General features: G+C 34.0%; 2 protein-coding genes across 3 annotated transcripts in view; one reads left to right on the top strand and one right to left on the bottom strand.

Moving 5' to 3' along the window:
* LOC120417343 (uncharacterized) overlaps positions 1 to 23,681 on the top strand; it is a 226,774-nt gene that overhangs the window by 40,361 nt on the left and 162,732 nt on the right. The window lies entirely within an intron of this gene.
* LOC120417344 (ornithine decarboxylase-like) lies at positions 7 to 11,167 on the bottom strand. 2 transcript variants are annotated; one of them, XM_039579348.2, is made up of 4 exons: positions 11,039 to 11,167; positions 1,076 to 1,630; positions 275 to 1,018; positions 7 to 151 (listed from the first exon to the last, which is right to left on the bottom strand). In XM_039579348.2, the coding sequence occupies exons 2-4, from the start codon at positions 1,510 to 1,512 to the stop codon at positions 46 to 48; spliced, it is 1,287 nt and encodes a 428-aa protein (XP_039435282.1). In that variant the 5' UTR covers positions 1,513 to 1,630; positions 11,039 to 11,167; the 3' UTR covers positions 7 to 45. The 2 variants fall into 2 exon arrangements, with proteins under 2 accessions (XP_039435282.1, XP_039435280.1); XM_039579346.2 differs by lacking the exon at positions 11,039 to 11,167 and adding an exon at positions 4,517 to 4,746.

The raw sequence follows: 23,681 nt of genomic DNA, 5'->3' as shown, positions 1-23,681 counted from the left end.
GTACAGGAATGTTGATGAGTTTGTTGAGTATGTGCAAATTTTGGGTTAGCTACGCTCCAATTCTTCAATTTTCCATGCGTTCTTTAGGAATCGTGATCCCAGAATTAGCTCCCGTTGAAATCTAGACTCGGACAGGTATTTCAAAAATTCCCTGAAAAAAAAAAGAAATAAATTATGATTAGCTCTAACATAATAATTGTATTTTTTTTTTCTCAAAAACCCAATTCAAATAAAACTGTTCAAATTTAGCAAAATTATCATAATTTAAACTTACCACATGCTCCTCCTAATATAAACCAACGTTATAGGACTGATAACTTCTTCTGCATCCTTCGATATCCGTCGTGCAAAGTTTCCCTGACTTTCAAACACCATAAAATCGTTTTCATTCAATTCCGGCAGCTGTAGATCTTTGCAAATGCACTCATCACTCCCTGCCTCGTACAGAGTTGTCCGACATTTCACACCACACTCGTCGCGATCTTTCCAAACAATTGGACAGGCAGGATCACTGGCATGAATCAAGCTGTGACAAGTCCTTCCAACCCGTCCACTGACGTAATAAAACACCTGATCAATCCTGGACGGATGCCTCTGGTTCCAGAATATCCGCTTCCCCCGAATTGCCGTAATGGCCGTCACGGCCGCAGCGCTGTGAAAACTGCCAACCTCCGCCGCGATCGTCCATCCGCGTCGTTCGGGAAAGTAATCCTCCAGCGCACGGTTGATGTACGAAGCGTATCGTTGACCCTGGACGTCCTTCTGTCCACAAACTCCCACGCCCAGATTGATAAACTTAAAGTTGAATCCGACGATCGTTGCGTGGTCCGTAATTTCGCGTCCTTTGCTGATGGCCGTGTAGAAGATCGCTGGATCGCAGCAGGACGACCCAGCGTTGAAGCACCAACCTATCACATCCATGTTGAGCTCTTTGGCGAGGTTGAGCAGGTCACGAGCTTCACCGTCCGCTTGGCAACCAGGCTGAACGTCTTGACTCAACCGAAACCGGATCAGAGCTCTGGAATTAAATGACACTTTGAAATCCCAAACGTCAAAAAAAAAACAAATTCCTTACTCTGCTTCCGGAAAGTACTGATGAATCATCCGAAGTTCCTCCTCGGAATCAAACACCACCCGAACGTCCTTCCTCCTCGCAAACCTCAACAGCTCCGCATTCTTCCCCACCCGTTCCAGCAGGATCACTCCCGGATCCACCCGGAACTCCAGCACCTTCAGCACTTCCGCCTTCGACGCGCAAACGTACCCACAGTCCAGCAGCGCCGTCGTGCCAATGATCCGAACGTCGTCGTTACTTCCCACCGTATAGTACGGTCTCACCCGGGGCAGGTTCCGCAGCCAGTCGTAGTGCCGCTTGACCACGCAGTCCAGCTCGGTCAGATGCAGCAGCGGTTCCTCCGGGGCGTCGCAAATCAGCTGATCCACCAGCTGCTGGGACGAGACGGTGTCGTCGACAATCTCCAGCCGGCACTTGAGCACGTTGAGTATCTCCATGGGATCAACGAAGGGTTCCGAGCCGACTGCGTGTGTTGAACAGCAGCGAAGTGTTTTGGGATCGGCCGTTATCTTGGTGTGGTTATGGTTCGTTATCTGGCCTAGACCGCATTGGGACCTGAATATCAGTCGCGAGATGATAAGGGAATAGATTCAGAGCGTTTGAATTATAGCGGCTTAATAGTTCTTTGTTTTGCCTGTTATCTTGGGTCTATATTTGAATCATTCGAATGAAAACCTATATTTAAAATTACACTGTTCAGCAAAATGAATCAAAAAACAAAAAAACAAAAAACAAAACAAACAAAAAACAAAAAACAAAAAACAAAAAACAAAAAAACAAAAAACAAAAGACTAAAAAACAAAAAACAAAAAACAAAAAACAAAAAACAAAAAACAAAAAACAAAAAACAAAAAACAAAAACCAAAAAACAAAAAACAAAAAACAAAAAACAAAAAACAAAAAACAAAAAACAAAAAACAAAAAACAAAAAACAAAAAACAAAAAACAAAAAACAAAAAACAAAAAACAAAACAAAAAACAAAAAACAAAAAACAAAAAACAAAAAACAAAAAACAAAAAACAAAAAACAAAAAACAAAAAACAAAAAACAAAAAACAAAAAACAAAAAACAAAAAACAAAAAACAAAAAACAAAAAACAAAAAACAAAAAACAAAAAACAAACAAAAAACAAAAAACAAAAAACAAAAAACAAAAAACAAAAAACAAAAAACAAAAAACAAAAAACAAAAAACAAAAAACAAAAAACAAAAAACAAAAAACAAAAAACAAAAAACAAAAAACAAAAAACAAAAAACAAAAAACAAAAAAACAAAAAACAAAAAACAAAAAACAAAAAACAAAAAACAAAAAACAAAAAAACAAAAAACAAAAAACAAAAAACAAAAAACAAAAAACAAAAAACAAAAAACAAAAAACAAAAAACAAAAAACAAAAAACAAAAAACAAAAAACAAAAAACAAAAAACAAAAAACAAAAAACAAAAAACAAAAAACAAAAAACAAAAAACAAAAAACAAAAAACAAAAAACAAAAAACAAAAAACAAAAAACAAAAAACAAAAAACAAAAAACAAAAAACAAAAAACAAAAAACAAAAAACAAAAAACAAAAAACAAAAAACAAAAAACAAAAAACAAAAAACAAAAAACAAAAAACAAAAAACAAAAAACAAAAAACAAAAAACAAAAAAACAAAAAACAAAAAACAAAAAACAAAAAACAAAAAACAAAAAACAAAAAACAAAAAACAAAAAACAAAAAACAAAAAACAAAAAACAAAAAAAACAAAAAACAAAAAACAAACATTGAACATTGAACATTGAACATTGAACATTGAACATTGAACATTGAACATTGAACATTGAACATTGAACATTGAACATTGAACATTGAACATTGAACATTGAACATTGAACATTGAACATTGAACATTGAACATTGAACATTGAACATTGAACATTGAACATTGAACATTGAACATTGAACATTTAACATTGAACATTGAACATTGAACATTGAACATTAAACATTAAACATTAAACATTGAACATTGAACATTGAACATTGAACATTGAACATTGAACATTGTACATTGAACATTGAACATTGAACATTGAACATTGAACATTGAACATTGCACATTGCACATTGCACATTGCACATTGCACATTGCACATTGCACATTGCACATTGCACATTGCACATTGCACATTGCACATTTTACATTGAACGTTGAACATTGAACATTGAACTTTGAATTTTCTACAGTTTCGTTCAAGACAGCAAATCGATCAAATTCTTTTCCAAGATACTGATTTTCGATTTTTTACATACGATGTTTGCATTGAATGCTGCCAAAACTGTATGGAAATTTGAGTGGACGAACCAATGATGCAAAATGCCTTCTTATGAATGACACAATTGCTTTGATCTTAAAATATACCAAAATTTAAATCGAGCATAAATTATTTTATTACCAAAACAGGTAACCAAATCCCAACTAGCCAATCGTTTGTATTCATCAATAAATTATATTATTTTAATGCTAATTACACAATCAGCATCTCCTTTCGGCCATAACCTTCGAAAACCACTCTGCGTGAATGCCTGCTTACAGAGGAGAGACCACCGAAAGAAACCATCTTGATGCTCGATGACTTATGGCTCAAATCAGTTCCATAAACATCAGCAATTTATTGCCATCGGCCAGCGCAAACGAAAACGGGCCAAATTTTCACACAAATATCAAGATGCTAATGAACAGGCCGCGGCTGGTTTCACTCTGTACGGTTGGCAAACAAATTGACCATCGCCAAAAGCAGACTTCCAGGGTGGCTGTTATTTGGAGATGGTTAGCAAGTTTAGGGTGGTTTGGATGTTTTTTGAATCTCCCGACTTGTTTGAGTGTAAATTTGAACTCCAAATAAACCATTCATGTAACTACCTTAGTCGTGCCAATAAAAGCCAAAAGCCGAACCGGATGAGCCGAAAATTGTCTCCGGAGCTAAACTCGTTTGCATATGATGAAGAGAGACACCGACAGACTTACTGACGACGACGACGATGACTGTGATTTTGGCCAGTTCCATCAATGGCAGCTGGTCACCACACTGGAGAGTCTGAATGGGCAAAGTTCAGTGTGTTACCCGGTTCATTCATATAGCACATCAGCTGAGCTGAGCTGACCAGGTTGATGAACAATTACAAGGTCTGCCGTACGGTTGTTGTTTGAGATTTAATCCGATTTTCGTACAATGCTCATTGGGTGATGACTCAATCTGCTGGTCAATCTGGATCCGATTTCCGGAGATTTAATAGGAATTTGAATGGTCAATTTGCATTAATGTCGATTGGCTGATTTCATCATAGGATGCAATCCAAGATTATCCAAACAAGATTTGTGCAAATTTCATCAAATTTCTTCGAATCGAAAATCAACGGTTCTTAAACAAGTTTGTATACAGTTGAATTAACGATATTACCTGCTTGTGGTAGCTTATTCCAAAATTTCGCACCTTCTAACTAAATACAACAAATGATTAATAAACCGTTACAAACTAAACAAATAACGCGCCAAAACAAAGTCGTATCGCCTTCGTTCGATTCCGTACTGCCCAGCCGACGGGTTTCACCTGTCGTGTGATGCGATCTCAGATTCAGATGTGTGTGCCCTCTCAGCAGATGTGACGCAAATTGCATAACATCCAGCTTCTCTCAATCGCTCTCCGCTGAGGCTCCGCGAGCCTCACTAAAAAAGTAGACTTAGAATGGCGCAGTTTTAATCTGAGGCTGATGGATCCCCACACGAACATCACTGTGGTCTGTTTTTATGATTCGTTCACGGTCTCGGAATATTTTCGAGAACAGGTTTGCAACACGATGGAGAGCTGGGGAAAATTGCAGTGAGAAGAAGTGGTAGCAGCTTGCTGTTCAAAAGTCTTGAAGAACACCCAACCGGCGGTCGCATGATTGTGATACATGGCGGCATGAAAGTATATCAGAATCTGCATGAAATCTGTCCTCATGCATTTTTTTCGATATAGGGGTATGACATTTTTGCCCGTTACCGACAATTATCGACATTACCGACGGCAGATTGATTGTATTGCAGAAAAAAAATCTTAACAGAACGAGGATTGAACCATCAACTTCTAGGTTGCTGATCCGACACGCTACCACCGCGCCATGGACGCTTGATGAATGGTGAGGGACAGAGCGCGAACATAATGTTCTCTCTAGAGTGTTGCTCGGGGACGCGCCAGCATTCTATGTGTTGGTGAGAACTGCAGATCGCTGACGTGTTTACACGCGGGCAAAAATGATCTATGGGCTTGCTGCAAAAAATGTAATAAAATATAACATTTTCTGCAGCAAATCCACTGTTGCAGATTTTGAGATATAGTTTTCGTTTGGGTGAAGATAAATGATTATTTTTTACTTTTGATTAGTCTTTCAGTTGTCACTTAAGATAAGTCATCGGTAATTTTTTTTTTAACGCAAATATTTCTTAATTTTAAATGCTAGTAGAACAGTTCTATAGACATTTGCAAAAATAAAAAAGAATCATTTTAAATTTTGTTGATCTCAGAATATTGTTTCTTGAACTTTACCAAGAAATGCTCATGGAGTATAAGTACCGTCATCACGGGTAACATTGGGTCTGCGGGGTGAGATTGGGTCATACAAATTTCAGCATTTTTGTATGACCCAATCTCAACCCCCAGACCAAATGTCACCCCTGATGACGGTACCCGCAAATCATGACAGACAAAAAAAAACGTTGAAAAAATATTAAAAAATAATTAATTGAAAATTTGTTTGGATTCTTTCTATTTCCCAAAAAATATTTGAAGAACTGCCCTTGCATGCAAAAATGGAAAAGCTCAATAAAAATAACACAAAAAAAAACAAAAAGTTTTTCGAAAAAATCTAGATTTTGTGCCTTTTTGAGAAATTGTCTTGAAAGAATACTAGACAAAGCTCAAAGGGGCTTTAGTCCACCCCAAATAAATAATTATTAAAAAAGCAAAACTATTTGAAGAACTACTATGGTTTAAAGAATGTCGGAAAATGTGTGATTTCGGACTATTTTAGATGGAACTATTTGAATAACTGCTAAGAATATTACAATTTTTTAAAGATGTATTTGTTTGAAAGATAAAAAATAAAAATTGTTTAAAGTCAGACTATTTGTCATACAAATTTTCAAACTGTCCATTACAGCAAATAATGCTTGAAGATAGACTTTTTATTATAGATCTGTTTTCAATTCCTCATGTTAGAAAGTGTTTTTTAAGTTTTTTTTTGTCAAAATATGTCTAAAGAACTATTTGAAGAACTACTCTTTTTCAAAATATAATAGCAAAAATATGAATTAGCTTGAAACAATATAATATTGTAACAACGTGCTTAAATTTTAGACTGCTCTTGTTTGAAAGAGTGGAAAAACTCACAGAAATAATTTTCAAACTCCTGAAAGTAAACCTGGAGCGCAAGCATAGGCCAATAGACCACGTGCTTATTTTTGAACAGTAAATTCAAAGTTTTTATTTTTGGAGGGCTGTTTCTTGGCAATGGTTTAGTTTATGTTGAGATATTCAATGGTTTTCATAAGAATAGTCCGGAGAACACGATCAAATAAAAAAAATATAAAGTTAGCGAATGGGTCACAAAATCCCGTTTTTAAACTGCAAAAAAAACAATATTGGCAGGCATGTGAGGGTTGCTATATAATTTACAATGAATTTTTTGGGCAACATTCTATAAAATGCAACAAAAAGATAGTCTTTTGGTCTAATAGTTGAAAAGTTACGATTAAAAGATGTTTTTTTTTTAAATCTTCATAAAAGAGGGCGGTGCCAAAAAAAGAACGATGATCTAGAGCGTCTAATTTCCCGTAATTTTCTCGAAAATTCCCGAAATTCAAGCAGAAGCATACATTTTCTTAATTTTTCGGCACACAAAAAAAAATCAGCTACTATTTTACTCAACTCAATCTATTGATCTTTTTGAACATACCAGTTTTTTTTTATTTTTTCATTTAGAACAAAATTTTTCATTTTAAAATTTCGTGTTTTTTCTAACTTTGCTGGGTTATTTTTTAGAGTGGAACAATGTTCTATAAAGTTGTAGAGCAGACAATTCCAAAAAATTTGATATATAGACATAAGGGGTTTGCTAATAAACATCACGAGTTATCGCGATTTTACGAAAAAAAAAGTTTTGAAAAAGTTACTTTTTGCGTTTCTCTTTGTTTCGTCGTCCGTGTCTGTCGCGGTTGACCATGAACGGCCATGATCGATGACGACCAACTTTTTCAAAACTTTTTTTCGTAAAATCGCGATAACTCATGATGTTTATAAGCAAACCCCTTATGTCTATATATCAAAATTTTTGTAATTGTCTGCTCTACAACTTTGTAGAACATTGTTACACTCTAAAAAATAACCCAGCAAAGTTAGAAAAAACACGAAATTTTAAAATGAAAAATTTTGTTCTAAATGAAAAAATGACCCTTCTGGGTCAATGTAGATTCGAAAAGTACATGGGTAATTCTCCGCCAACTCACACAGCAGTTGCCCCGACCCCTCTTCGATTTGCGTGAAACTTTGTCCTAAGGGGTAACTTTTGTCCCTGATCACGAATCTGAGGTCCGTTTTTTGATATCTCGTGACGGAGGGGCGGTACGACCCCTTTCATTTTTGAACATGCGAAAAAAGAGGTGTTTTTCAATAATTTGCAGCCTGAAACGGTGATGAGATAGAAATTTAGTGTCAAAGGGACTTTTATGTAAAATTAGACGCCCGATTTGATGGCGTACTCAGAATTCCGAAAAAAAACGTATTTTTCATCGAAAAAAACACAAAAAAAGTTTTAAAAATTCTCCCATTTTTCGTTACTCGACTGTAAAAAATGTTGGAACATGTCATTTTATGGGAAATTTAATGTTCTTTTCGAATCTACATTGACCCAGAAGGGTCATTTTTTCATTTAGAACAAAATTGTTCGTTTTAAAATTTCGTGTTTTTTCTAACTTTGCAGGGTCATTTTTTAGAGTGCAACAATTATCTACAAAGTTGTAGAGCAGACAATTACAAAAAAATTGATATACAGACATAAGGGGTTTGCTTTTAAACATCACGAGTTATCGCGATTTTACGAAAAAAAGTTTTGAAAATGTTACTTTTTGCGTTTCTCTTTGTTTCGTCGTCCGTGTCTGTCGCGGGTGACCATGAACGGCCATGATCGATGACGACCAACTTTTTCAAAACTTTTTTTCGTAAAATCGCGATAACTCATGATGTTTATAAGCAAACCCCTTATGTCTATATATCAAAATTTTTGTAATTGTCTGCTCTACAACTTTGTAGAACATTGTTACACTCTAAAAAATAACCCAGCAAAGTTAGAAAAAACACGAAATTTTAAAATGAAAAATTTTGTTCTAAATGAAAAAATGACCCTTCTGGGACAATGTAGATTCGAAAAGTACATTAAATTTCCCATAAAATGACATGTTCCAAAATTTTTTACAGTCGAGTAACGGAAAATGGGAGAATTTTTAAAACTTTTTTAGTGTTTTTTTCGATGAAAAATACGTTTTTTCGGAATTCTGAGTACGCCATCAAATCGGGCGTCTAATTTTACATAAAAGTCCCTTTGACACCAAATTTCTATCTCATCACCGTTTCTGGCTGCAAATTATTGAAAAACACCTCTTTTTCGCATGTTCAAAAATGGAAGGGGTCGTACCACCCCTCCGTCACGAGATATCAAAAAACGGATTTCGTGATCAGGGACAAAAGTTACCCCTTAGGACAAAGTTTCACGCAAATCGAAGAGGGGTCGGGGCAACTTTTCCCGATTTCGTGTGAGTTTGTAGAGAATTACCCACTAATGATTATTTTTTTTATATTTGGTGCGATTTTCTAGACAGCTTATACTTGTGTCATGGCATTAATTGATCCTCACACTTATATTGACCTAGATGGTTGTTATTCTTTTCAATTTTGTAGCAAAATATTGACCAGAGCCAGGATCAGAACAATTTTCGATAAATTTTAAATTTCCAGGGAATTCCAGCATAAAATTATCTGTCATATACTATACTACACTTGCATACTTACTTTTCTTCCCCATCAGACGGAAAGCATGATTAACGTCAAAAAATCAAAAACGAAAAATATATGGAGGTTCGTCAAAATCGAGTTTTTTTTTATTTTGCGTAGAGCAGGGTTGTTAAAATATCAAAATATCAGCTCTCAGCAACTACATTTATCCCGCCTGAATATTCATGCCTCAAATACCACTGCTCTTCTCACCTTATCGAAACTCTCAGCGCCGAACACAGCCGAACACGTTTTCGTGTTTACACACTCGCGATTGACATTTTCCCTTTCTCTCTCATTCCCGCTTCCACGATCATCCTACCGCAACAACGTTTAACCACAAAAGCCGTCACAAAACCAATTTCGCAAACGCAGTTTAACGGAAAGTCATGCGTGGTCGGCTCCAAAAAGCGTTCTGTACAACTTTACCGATGATACGGATTTGAGTATATATTTCCAAAGAGAATTTCTAACTTGCAACACGAAGACAGCATTTGGGAAATATGTCTCAAGATACTGAATTTTAAATATTTTTAAAACGTCAGCTTTAACACACATTCATACCAAACAGTTAACTCAACCACAAATCAATAAATAATCCGTAGTCACTTTTTTAAATGGGTTGTAAGCTTGGGATAAAATAAGCAAGGTTTTATGCCCTACTGAAAAAAGTGGAAAAATTTATCTTTGATCTTTGTTTAAAATGTCAGGAAATTGTTCTTATTGCTAACGCAAAGTGATAAAAAATGGTTGGCTTCATGATGAGAGAAAAAAGTTTAACTTATCCACATCCAAAGTGATTAACAGTCCCGTGTCATCCAACCCTGAATACTCTGATCGTTAGCAGCTTGAATAATCGCTATCATTATTACAAAAAAAAAGTTTACACAAAAACAGAACTAATATTACGCGTACTACTGATGACTCAATCATACACACACACTCACACACACTTTTCGCCTCTTTCGCAGCCCATTAACGGTGCACATCAACCAGAGCTTTTGCACCCTGATTTTTGTTACAGACATTTTAGTATTTTCAAAACTACGGGTACTATCGAAATATTTTTATATTCATCCCCTAAAGTACTGTCCACCAAGGAATTTACAGCAAAGTTTCATTAATTTTACAATCCCGTAGTTGCAGGATTGGGTCCGTAAGTTTGACAATTTTGGTATAAGAAGACAACAACTTCCCTCGTTGCTGTGCACCCTTAATCACTCAAAGTTTTCTCGCGTAGACCTGGTTCATTCAAGCGAACTCAGGTGTCAAGAGGTGCAAACCGACAAAAAAGTTGACCGTCTCTCGATTTTTCCTGGTTTTTTTTTTTTCATCGTCCGCTTTTCTCCTTCAACATAAACAACTCACAAGCAGTCGGCACCACCGGCGGTGGAAAAACACAATTTTCGCTAATTTATTATCTTTTTCACCACTTAATTTTCCGCAAGCAAACATCACTCACTTTAGCACGAGTTTTTTTTTCGAAAGTTTTTCAAATGTTTTTTTCTTCTTTTGTTTCTTTTGATGCTCAATAAATTATCAGATTTTACTTACTGAATTTTTATTATTTTGCCGAATGTCAGATTTATTTTCCTTTGTTTATCTTAGTTGACTGTAAAATTCGCAGTGTAAATCTCCATTAGAATATCCACTAAATATCGTGACGTAGTACAACATGTATCCCGATTCCTGAGAATGATTGATTAATGTTTTCCGGAGAAATTTCCAAAGATTAATGACATCCAGAGCTTTCATCCCCCAAAAAAAACTTCCCCACGTGCTTCAACTCAAGGCTAAGCCGGGTCATTGTCGTCTTCACAGCAGAACATCCACAACTTAAGATTGTAGATTTTCGTACAGGTCTAATTTTGAGTCAAACATCAAACACAGACTTACGAATGACAACGGACAACACCGACTTCTAACGGGCAGCGCCGTTTTCGAGTAAACACGTGCTTTGTCACGGGGAATTTGAAATTCGGAAACGTGGTGGCGGTGGTGGCGTGACGCAAAGGCGGAACCCGAAAGACAACACGAATTAATTTGGATTTTTTGAATTGAGACAGGTTTGCTTTGTGAGGTACTAAAATAGATCACAAAGTGGCATAAGGTTTTTGCGGTAGTACTCTTCGTGTTTGACATGTCCGATTTTCGGTCATATCAAACAAGAGCAATTAAATCAAACTCTCTATGAAATCGGTTGAATTCATGGTTTTTTTTGTATTTTTTCATTTGGCTCAAACTTTTTGGGGGCCTTCTCTATGACCATAGAATCCGTTTTTTTGTCATTGGTTAACCCAATTAGCGAAAAGTTTAAAGAGTTCTACAAGAGCACTTCAAGACAGCTACAGCGTAGCAGTTAGGACCACGGGAGAACAAAAGTATCTTCAAATACTCTTCCAAACTCTTGCAGAAGGTTTGGAGATAGTTTGATCCTGCCACGGTTCAACTACTGTGCTGTAGCTGTCTTGAAGAGCTCTTGCAGAACTCCTGAAACGTTTTGCTATCTAATATAAAATAATACTTAAATATTCGAAAGCTGTATCTTTTAAAGGAATTTTACTAGCCAATTTGGGGTCTTCGAAATCAAAATAGACACTCAAAACATTTTTTTTTCACGGAAAATCAATTTCCCAAAATCTGTACTTTGATTTTTACTTTTTTGAAAAAAATAGAATTTTGGCTTAATTTTTTGACAGTGGTTTCAATTTAAAATAAAATATGCAATAGATATATAGCAATTTGCGTATTTCAATTACAAAAAATTTGGTACCCTGACATGTATAGGTCATCGCTGAAATTTTGAAGTTATCGAAGTTTTAGTGAAAAAAGTCGATTTTTCCCGTTTTCGTCACTTTTTTTTTGCGCGTGGCGCGTCGAAAAACCCATTTTTTATTTTCAAATAATCGTATCTCAGAGTATTGAAAACATAACTTCACCAATTTCTGATATATTATGTAAAATTTTCCGAGGAATCTGATACAAATATTTTCAGACAAAGGCTCTTGGGTCCCGAGACCTTCAAAACAGCAATTTAAGTTTTCATACGACCTTTTCAAATGTTAAGCTAAATTTTTGAAACTTCTTACTATTTTTCTCAAATAGCCAAACTAATCACCTCTCTTTTGCGCCTAAGACAGCTAGCATCGGATGAAATGGCGTGGAGATATTATTTTTTGAAAAAAGTGGCTTTTGCGAAAATCGACGAAAATTGCCATTTTTCAGACCACCCTAACACGACGTCGGTCACCCTAATGGCCAAACAAAAAAATACGGGTCTAATTATTTCGGCCAAGGAACCCCCAGAAAATTTTTTAACCCGATCTGAGAACTTTGTTTTTGAATCATGCTGTTTTCGTGGGGAATTGCTGTATAAATATATATAGGGGTAATTCTCCGCCAACTCACACAGCAGTTGCCCCGACCCCTCTTCGATTTGCGTGAAACTTTGTCCTAAGGGGTAACTTTTGTCCCTGATCACGAATCCGAGGTCCGTTTTTTGATATCTCGTGACGGAGGTGCGGTACGACCCCTTCCATTTTTGAACATGCGAAAAAAGAGGTGTTTTTCAATAATTTGCAGCCTGAAACGGTGATGAGATAGAAATTTGGTGTCAAAGGGACTTTTATGTAAAATTAGACGCCCGATTTGATGGCGTACTCAGAATTCCGAAAAAACGTATTTTTCATCGAAAAAAACACTAAAAAAGTTTTAAAAATTCTCCCATTTTCCGTTACTCGACTGTAAAAAATTTTGAAACATGTCATTTAATGGGAAATTTAATGTACTTTTCGAATCTACATTGTCCCAGAAGGGTCATTTTTTCATTTAGAACAAAATTTTTCATTTTAAAATTTCGTGTTTTTTCTAACTTTGCAGGGTTATTTTTTAGAGTGTAACAATGTTCTACAAAGTTGTAGAGCAGACAATTACAAAAATTTTGATATATAGACATAAAGGGTTTGCTTATAAACATCACGAGTTATCGCGATTTCACGAAAAAAAGTTTTGAAAAAGTTGGTCGTCATCGATCATGGCCGTTCATGGTCACCCGCGACAGACACGGACGACGAAACAAAGAGAAACGCAAAAAGTAACTTTTTCAAAACTTTTTTTCGTAAAATCGCGATAACTTGTGATGTTTATAAGCAAACCCCTTATGTCTATATATCAAAATTTTTGTAATTGTCTGCTCTACAACTTTGTAGAACATTGTTACACTCTAAAAAATAACCCTGCAAAGTTAGAAAAAACACGAAATTTTAAAATGAAAAATTTTGTTCTAAATGAAAAAATGACCCTTCTGGGACAATGTAGATTCGAAAAGTACATTAAATTTCCCATTAAATGACATGTTCCAAAATTTTTTACAGTCGAGTAACGGAAAATGGGAGGATTTTTAAAACTTTTTTAGTGTTTTTTTCGATGAAAAATACGTTTTTTCGGAATTCTGAGTACGCCATCAAATCGGGCGTCTAATTTTACATAAAAGTCCCTTTGACACCAAATTTCTATCTCATCACCGTTTCAGGCTGCAAATTATTGAAAAATACCTCTTTTTTCGCATGTTCAAAAATGGAAGGGGTCGTACCGCACCTCCGTCACGAGATATCAAAAAACGGACCTCGGATTCGTGATCAGGGACAAAAGTTACCCCTTAGGACAAAGTTTCACGCAAATCGAAGAGGGGTCGGGGCAACTTTTCCCGATTTCGTGTGAGTTGGTAGAGAATTACCCATAGGTATTTTACAGAAATCTTCCAAAAATGCGTCTTTCCACGATATAGCCACTCAAGATTGATTTGAACTATAAAAACAGTTTATCGATTTTTAAAAAAGTGTTCTAAATTTTTTATTTCAAAGAATTCTGATTTTTTTTAATGAAGTTGTCTAAGAAACATTCAAACTTGGAATTCTGATTGCTGAGATACAGTGGATAAAAGAAAAGAAAACAGGAAACAACTTTTCGATTGCAACATTTATTACTTTCATAAAAAGTAACTTAAAATAAAATAATCAAAATTCTGAAAAAAAAAACAAAATCAGTTTAAAATCAAGAACTAAACTAAATCATGCATAGAATAAGGCATCCAACTCCTTTTCCGGGAAATAGTTTACTAGGAGTTTCCGGGATTTTCTATAAAAAATATATTTTTTCAGCATAAATTTTTTTAATTTTCAATGGCATTAATGTCTTTGAAATGATTTCAAAAAAAGTAACAAAAAAAAAAAAAATTTCATGGAATGAAAGAAAACTATACATTTTTGTGAGCTTTTGAAGGAATTATTTGTGTTATATCTTTCTAATTCTACGCCATGAGTAAAATTGAGTTTACCCGGGCAGATAAAAAAAATAGATGGTACTAACAAAATTCATGCCATTTCAATAACAAATACTGTTAAAATAACAAAAAGTGTTATGGATTCTTCTAGAAAAATCCATTTTTGCATAAGAGTTTAATAACAGTTTATGTTATCATAACAAAATTTGTTATTGGTCTGATATTGGTTGAAACCCAAAACAACTTTGGAATAACATTTTTTGTTATGGAAGAATACCTCCAACTGTTATTGGGATGATCGGATTAGTTGTTAAAATAACAAAAAATAATAACAAAGATTTGTTCGAAGAATAACTGAAAATGTTATTAGTCTGTTATTACAATAACAATCCAATAACAAAAAAAAATCATAACGGCAGATAACAAAACATGTTATAAATAACATAAAATGTTATTGGCCTAGTATTTTCGAATTTCAAAAAATGTTATTCCAATGTTATTTCCGTCTGCTCGGGTAGCCGGGTTTTTTTTTACCAAATAGGGGAACAGCATTTCAATTGATGAAAAATTTGAAGGGATCAGAATATTTCACAAATGTTTAATTTCTTTTCAAGGTTTAACAAGGTACCGTAAAACGGGGTGACATTGATAGCCGGGGTAACTTTGATAGGATTCATACTTTTAGGCATTTTCAGTTTAAAAAATTTCATATAAAATGTGAAAACTTTTGATTCGTGCTTCGAAATCAGTTTAAAATGCAGTAATAATCGATAATTTTATAAACAAAACTATTTTTAACGAATTTCATGCTAAATTCAGACCTTTAAAAAAAATTAACAAAAAATTATATGTGTTTTGTTAGAAAGCTTACTAACTCAGAAAAATAATCATAAACATTGATTTTTTCCTTGAAAAAACTATATAAACAACCTTAAAGATGGAGAATTTGACGTAAAAATAAAGTTTGAACACCTTAAATCTGATTTTAACAAGAATAAATATGGCTATCAAAGTTACCCCGGAATTCAAACTTAGAATTTTTAAAGTAACTATTTTTTAAACACTATTGAAAAAAACTTTTTTTCAAAACTGGTGAATGGACCTTGAGTGGCCTACCCTAGCACATGTTATTAAAATAATAATCATGAGAATAACCTTACCAGTTGGAAAATTTTCCAAAAATAAATTGAAATGATCAATGATGAGAATTTAAAAACTTCTGATTATTTTTCTTTGACTTTAAATAAAATGTGTACCATCCTAATCCCCAAGCAACACGCTTTGTAAGACAAAAGTAATTCCGAACTGGTTGTAAAACCAATCGGCCTCGTTAGCACAACTTGTTCTACAACTTCTGGGCATTGGAAAAAGCGCACTTTTTTTTCTGTTGTACAACTAAATGCACGAAATCGTTCGATTTTGTAGAGAATTGCTGTCTAAAACATGCAAAACTTTTATTATTTCAAAAGATTTGTTTGTATATTTTGTATAATCAGTTGCAAGAAATGTTGGAGAATTTAAAAGTCAAATTACACGGAAAAATGTCAGTTAGGAAAAATATACGAAATTGTTCACCAACAATTGATAAAATCTAGCGATTTGCTCTGTTTCTTGTTTGAGGAACTCATGAAAAGTCGGTACATTTTTTTTTTTGAAAGCGCATTATCAAAAGCTAAACCAATATTTTCAATTATAGCTCAGAAGTACATTGTCTCATACCAATTCAATGGTGCATAAATCTTACATTTTATTAAAATAAAACTTAGCTGGACAACATAATTTAATGTAATTGTATTTGTGTGTTCGTGCTGATGTTTTTCAAGTTCAGGTTACTCCAGCACTTTCCATGCCTTCGGGACAACTACTTTTTGAAGAATTCCCCAGACCCTAGAGTCCAGACTGGTGGAACTGGTTTCAAGTACGATTTATTTTACGCAAGTACAATGCAGCAACAATTTCTTTATAAAAATAAACTAAACTGTGGTGGTGTTGTCCCATAACGAGATCAGGTAAGCGCATAGAGTAGGGTGATTCTAAAAAAAATTAGAAAAAAACCAACATTTTTTTAATATGAAGATATTTTTTTACTGTGACTAAGCAATATTTGCGATTTAATTTTAATTCGGTTAACATTTTAAGATCAGTGACTTTTTGTTAATCAATTTAAAATTAAATCCAATTTTGAAAAAAAATTAACTTATTAATATATGAAAAAAAAAGTAAAATTGAAACGTCATGTTGACAGAAACCCCAGAATGAACTTGAATACAAGAACGTTCAAGAATGGCAGCAAGAGCAGGTCAGCAAGACGTATGGTAATGATAGCGGCCGAAGAAACATCGAAGACGCACCAAAACTTGTTTTCTCTTGCAGCTGGAAAGGACCAGAACACCCAAGCCACAAGTAGTTCCCAACTCTCACAGTTCGCTTCAAAACAGGTCCTCCAGCTCGAGCTGGGGATTCACTGATGCCCCAAAGCTCGCTGAGTAAGCGTGATCAAGTCACATGACTGTGGCGTGGATTTCTCAACTTATTCTGCTTCATCTTCTTGTTGAGGGTGGGGGATTCAAAGTTCAAAACAAACCTCGCGGATGATCACGCGCTCTGTGGAATGTTGTGTGGACCTCCTCCAGGGTGAGTCACATGCCATGTGTGACGTCCAGGCCTCCGTGTGACGATAGCCCCGATCAGTAGCAGGGGGTCGAGATTTTTTGCCATCAGGGTCAGGGTGTGCGACTGGTTTTTGGTGATTGATTTATTAGAAAGAGACGTTTCAAGAGTGTGGAGATGGCACTTAAAATTGATAGGTTTTCAGGTCACGATGGAGACTGTCACGTGAATTTTTCATGACAGATTATTATTTTATTTATTTTTAATGGACAGTTTCTTATTACTTTTAAAGTCTCATCTTATTCTGAATTCATGTATTAATGTCAGTAGTACAAAACAGTTACTTAACGGAAATTAATTCTATTGAAATGATATCATCTTTCCGGAGAGGCTTTATTTGTTACGAATGTTGAGTCCGAGACTAATATTTTTTACAAAATTTATACTCAATACCATTAAAATCTTGCATGCCACTTTCTATTCTTACTTCAATTTTCAAAATTTCTGTATGTTATTTTCAACCAAATATTTTGTCATTATCAATTTTTAAATAATTAGAAAATAAGTTGCTCAATGGCAAACGGCATTCAATATCGAAAACAAGAATGTTTCAAAATGGCAGTATGGCATTGATGAAAAGAAAACTGACTTTGGATTATGTGAAAATGTAACATAAAACATGATCAGTAGCAAAATAGTTCTGTCAAAATGTGTATCTGAGCAATTCTCTACGAAATTGGCCGATTTCGAATATTTTTATTTTTTGTGCTTTTTGATTTGGCTCAAACTCTGTGGGGGCCTTCCCTATGACCAAATAAGCTATTTTTTGTCATGGTTCACCCATACAAGTCTCCATACAATTTTGGCAACTGTCCATACAAAAATGGTACGTAAATTTATAAACAGCTGTAACTTTTGAGTGAATTTTCTGATCAATTTGGTGTCTTCGGCAAAGTTTTAGGTATTGTTGAGGACTATTGAGAAAAAAAATAGGTACGCGGAATAAAAAAATTGCCGACTTTTTTATTAACATTTTTTTCACAAAAACTCAATTCCCAAAATACATATTTTTTTGATTTTCGCCGAGTTATACATTTTTGAAAAAATAGTTATTTTTGGAAATAATCGAAATTTTATACCAAAAAAATGACCTTATTTTTTATGTAAAATTGAATTAGCAATCGAAAAGTACTCTAAAGATTTTGTGATTAAGGGCTCCGTTTTCAAGATAAAGCCACCGAAAGCTTGATTTAACGAAATATATGCCGTTTTTCAATTTTTAAAAAATAGTGACCATGAGTGACATTTCAAAAAATATTTTTTTCGAAAGGTTCAGAAAATTTGCTATGAAATTGTCTAAGAGACATTGAAAATTGGAAATTGATGTTTTCTAAGTCTCACCCAAACAACCCATAATATTGTAAATGTCGATATCTCAGCAACTAATGATCAGATTTTCAATGTTAAAACATGAAACATTCGTGAAATTGCCCGATCTTTTCGAAAATAATATTTTCAAAATGTTTTGAATCAAGACTAACATTTTTAAAAGGGCCAAATATTCAATATCATAGCAAATTTTCACTCATGGTCACAGTATTAAAAAAATTTTAAAAACTGCAAATATTTCGATGAAATCAAACTTTCAATGGCTATATCTTGAAAACGGAGCCCTTAATCAAAAAATCTGTGAAGTGCTTTTCGATTGCAAATTCAATTTAACATAAAAGGTTGAGGTCAAATTATTTTTTGTTATAAAATTTAGATTTTTTCCAAAAATCACTATTTTTTCAAAAATTTATAACTCGGTGGCAGATTTTTTGACCATACTTCTCAAAAGCTCAAAAGTTGCGTGTTTTTGCCTCCTAAAACATATCAAAAAATCTCGAAAATCAAAAAATATTTTGGGAAATTGAGTTTTTGTTTAAAAAATGTTAATAAAAAGATCGGCATTTTTTTCCGTGTACCTATTTTATTCTCAATAGTCCTCAACAATACCTACAACTTTTGTTTGTGATTATCATAATCATGATAACGTTTTCCCAAAGGCTAGTACAAATTGTATTTAAAGTTTTTGTCTCTATTCTTTGGCATTTTTTTTATATTATGAATTTTTGAATATATTTTTACTCCTCTTGTCTGTGATCTTTTTTCGATCAGTGGTCTCAAAAAGCATTTGAGTGCATTTTTTAAATAAAATTACAGCAAATTATCGTTATATAATGTTTTTTTTAAATACAGTACTTTTTCCATGAAAATCTAAAGTTTAAGTAACAAATATTGTTTAATCCCTGATTTTTTTGGAGTAAATTTGAAGTGGTAGGGAAGGGGGTGTTTATTTATTTTTTTTTTTTAGTAAGATGGACATCAAACTATCGGAAATTTCTCGAAGATATCCATTGTATTTTTTAAGCACTCAAATTTTCACAAAAACAACGAATTTTGGAAAAAATAGAAAATTTTATGTTTTTTGATTTTTTGATGAATGAAAGACTTGATTTTTCAGTCTAAAAATATTATTTTTTGGAAAGCACAAGAATTTAGTGTATTTATCAGAAAGCCTTCAAATTTCCTACAAGTTTGTCTTTTATTACTTTCTGATACGATGCAACGGCTTTGAGACACAGCAATATTTAAATTACAAATTAATAAAATTGTAAAATAACTTACGACATCTCAAAAAAAATTCGAGTGCAACTGGCCCCATTAACACAAAAATGATTCAAAATAAGCCATTTCAAAAGTTTCGTTGAAATCGAAGAGGGTCGATAAAAAGTAACTGATTTTTTTTATTTGGAGCTGGAATTGCCACTAGCATTTTTTTTTAGAATATATAATACTCAACACTTTTTATAAAATTATTTGAAGTTGAAGTTTTTTATATTTTTATTTGAAATTGATTCATTATTGATATCAAATGATTGAAAATGTTTAAAAGATTTCAATTGTTATATCAAATTTTCAATAGAGCAATATTCTAATTGAATGCACTGCAATACGTATCACAAAATAATTCACTATAAACAAAGTCGCTCACTTTCAATTACCATAATTTGATGGAAATTTTGCTCTCAGTTTTAGAAACGTAAAACACATTCTCCCGCCATCATCACATATCACCTAATTAGGGTATGCAAATAACATCTAACAATTTTCAACCTCACCTTCCCAAAACCTCTCTCTCTTCTTCTCTTTCCAGCCCTCAATAAATGATGACTCGTGAAGTATTGCGCTATGCTATAATTATTCGAATATATGCAAATGTAATTATCTAATCGGATCCTGTTTCATCTTCCAGGATCGTTCAAAATTATTTTTTTTTTGACATTTTACATTTTGTAAATGTTTAGAGCAGCCTGCTAAACATAAAATCTTCACGGTAATGTCCCTCCAACCAACACAGATTAGCTCTGAAAAAATTCGAGCTAAAACACTCGCCACTTTCCCGCCCACCAACACTTGAACAGTGCGGTAATTAAAATTCTTATCGCGAAAATAGTCCAGCGAGCGTCGTTTATCTTGGTTAGGACATCACTTTCATTCCTCGCCATTATTCTTTATTTTTGCTCACCCTCAGACCTGGGAGACACAGCCACCATTCTAGCTGTTTTATTTAGGTTGAGTCTAAAAAGGACTCCAGAAAGCAGCTACGTGGACTACAGACAGCGGCAGCTCAGGAAACATTAATGAAAATATATAGTGCGATTCTGCGTAAAGGTGATGCATGAAAGTTTGTACGTTTGGTAAAAAGTGGCTTTTGAATGGTTGTTGAGTTGATTTTTCAAACATACAAAAAATGCTTTACTATATTTTCAGCCAAAAACGATTAAAAAAGCTGAGAACAAATTCTGCCATAATGAGCAAACTTTGGCAAAGTTTTTTAATTCAATAACACCTTAGGCAAACCCTGCATAAATTCCAACTACCCACTCAACGCCCACTAACGATTCAACTTTTCCCATGAAAATAAAATCCCCCAAAAAAAGTACAACTAAACTCGACAAGTTGAACAAATTAAGCGCTACACTTGCCCCGGTTGTGAACCCGAGCCCAGAACCACCAAACTCTCCGGTAAACATCCACGTTGCAATTCCCAGCAGGTCGAAATAGTTATGCTACTCGAGCTTCCACCACCCGACGGGTCCTGCGAGGCTCAACACTTGTTCCACGGTCGTTGGCGTGGTTTAGTGAAGTGGTGGGGAAGGAAGGACGATGAGCTCTAGTTTTGCACAATTGCATTTAAACTAATCCCTTAGCCATCCAGAGTCACAGACAGCCAGAATGGTCTGATATTTAAATCATGTCCAACATTAATTGATAACTTAGATATTTCCGTCGATTTAGTACAATAATTATTTTCTGAAATTAGGATTTGGCTTAAAAATATTGTGGGTAATTTCTCGATGATCAAAAAAGGTTTTCAGTTGAAACAAATCTCCAAACAATACGATAATTTTGTTAAGTGATGAAAAATCTGTACCATATCTCATCGTATTGATGACTTAAGCAATGGCATAGGTAAAGATAGAGATAGAGATTACTCGCGGATTAAAAAAATGTACTCTAAAATAACTTTACAATTATCAGTGCATCCTTTATAAAAAAAATATTTTGAAAACCTGACTGAATCCATCTAGAAGTAAAACAAAGCCTTTTTCACAAATACATAAATCATACAAATTGCAATTTCGTTTTTTTACTAGCATCAAAATAATGAAAATTGATAAATTAAAAAAAAAACAGGAATAATAAGGTTCAAACGTACCTAAAACTATTTAATAAAAACAAACATATTGGCTTTAAATTATTGAAAACATAAAAAGGGTTCACAGTATTAAATCCAAGTCTATGATTTACCTAAACTAGAGAAATGTATCAATAGTTATTGAAGTTTTATGACCATAAGCCGGAACTTCACGAGCAGTTTTACACAAGCGTAAATGCGTTTCGACTGGTCGACCTTTCGGGCGAGAACGAGGTGGGATGTTTGAAAGTTGAAAATTAGGTTGGTTAAATATTATCTCTTTTTTTTTGAGTAATTTGACCTAAAAATGTTAAAGATGTGAACCTGATGAAAATTCTATAGTTCTTGACGTAATATTACACTTTTTTTTCCCCCGATGAATATTATTCAGAAAAAAATAGAAAAAAGCTTTAAAAAGGAGAAGTAATACACGAAACTGTTAATATCTCTGGATTTTTTTTAAATGCTTCAAATTTTGAGTACAATCAGTTTTCGGCGTAAACTTTTGTATGAAAATTGAGCTCTAAGAATTTGAATGTGTTTTCCGTCAAATAATTAAAAAAAAATCATCTACATATTGTTGACCACGGTCTAAATTCTCAATCCTAAAAAAAATCGTCTTCAAAACAATCAAAAGTTAAAAAAAAGTCCTTGGATTTTATTGTGGAAAGATAGCAGATCCATGCACAAATTGAAAAAAATCCAAAGCAAACCTTAATAATTAAATAGGCATAGGGGAAATATACCCTTTCTAATCAAACACCTATCTTCGTCATATGGAGAGTTTGATGCTCGATTAAAGCTCCAAAAATACTATTTAGGTTATAAACTTACCAGCAACAGCACTGCCTCGAGTAAGCACGCAAATTTTACCATTTACTGGCCAAAAATATCAAACTTAATGCACTTTTGATCATAATTTCTATTTTGCGAGACCATTTCTCATCATTTTGGTGGCACACACATACACACGAAAGATCAGAGGTTAACTGCTTAACGAAAGTCGCCATCAATATCTTTTCACTTGCGCTAACGATTTCCAAGCGCTTAAGATATAAAATTGCTTCCAACTACCGGCAACATGTTCTTTTGCACATTAGTTAGTCACTCACTTAAAAAATAATCTCGAAACATGTAAATAATAAGCAAGCGCCATCAAAAAAACAAACCCGGCAAGTCTTTTGGCGTTTCATTTTTGACTACCCATTCCAATCGAAGGCTGAAGAAAACCGAGCGAGAAGCGAAGGCAAATAAAGAACAAAGGGCGGCCACCAATACCAATTTCATACATTTTGGCAGCACTAAGCAGATCCAAAAGAGCGCAGGAATAAAAAAAGAACTAAGCTGAAAATAGGAAAATGGGCGTGGCCCAATGCATGCGACTGATTAGAATGCACTTGAGAAATATTATTTTAAATGCTTGTAAAATGAATAGCTTAACTTTTAATAAAAGTGAAAATAAACAGAAATTTTCACAAAAAGTTGCTCTTCTCGTTGGTGTACTTGGTTTTAGAAAATTTCAAGGAACACTCCAGATTATCCAGCATCATTCATACACGACCGCTTATTAGGCTTAAACTCGGTATAATTCCCCTAAAAAGGCAAACAAAAATTTTGAAGAAAATTTTGAGATGATCAAAATGCCATCCTTTGATACCATCCTAATGATACAAGATGATCAAAACTATGTATTTTTGAAAGTGTTGAAAAAAAATTGTTTAATGTTTTGCGATGAAAAAAGAAGTTAATAAATTTCTAATCTAATCTAATCTAATCTAACACAAACGCAGCCAGTCCGATGAAAGCATGCTGGAAAGTCTTGTGATTAGATTACACCCCAAGCACTTTTCTTGTCATTATTAATAATTGCAGTACATCCGAGAACACCCGAAAATGTATTGCAA

Source organism: Culex pipiens, chromosome 3 (genome assembly GCF_016801865.2).
Source record: "Culex pipiens pallens isolate TS chromosome 3, TS_CPP_V2, whole genome shotgun sequence".
NCBI lineage: Eukaryota > Metazoa > Arthropoda > Insecta > Diptera > Culicidae > Culex > Culex pipiens.
This window is presented reverse-complemented; position numbering and strand designations above follow the sequence as displayed.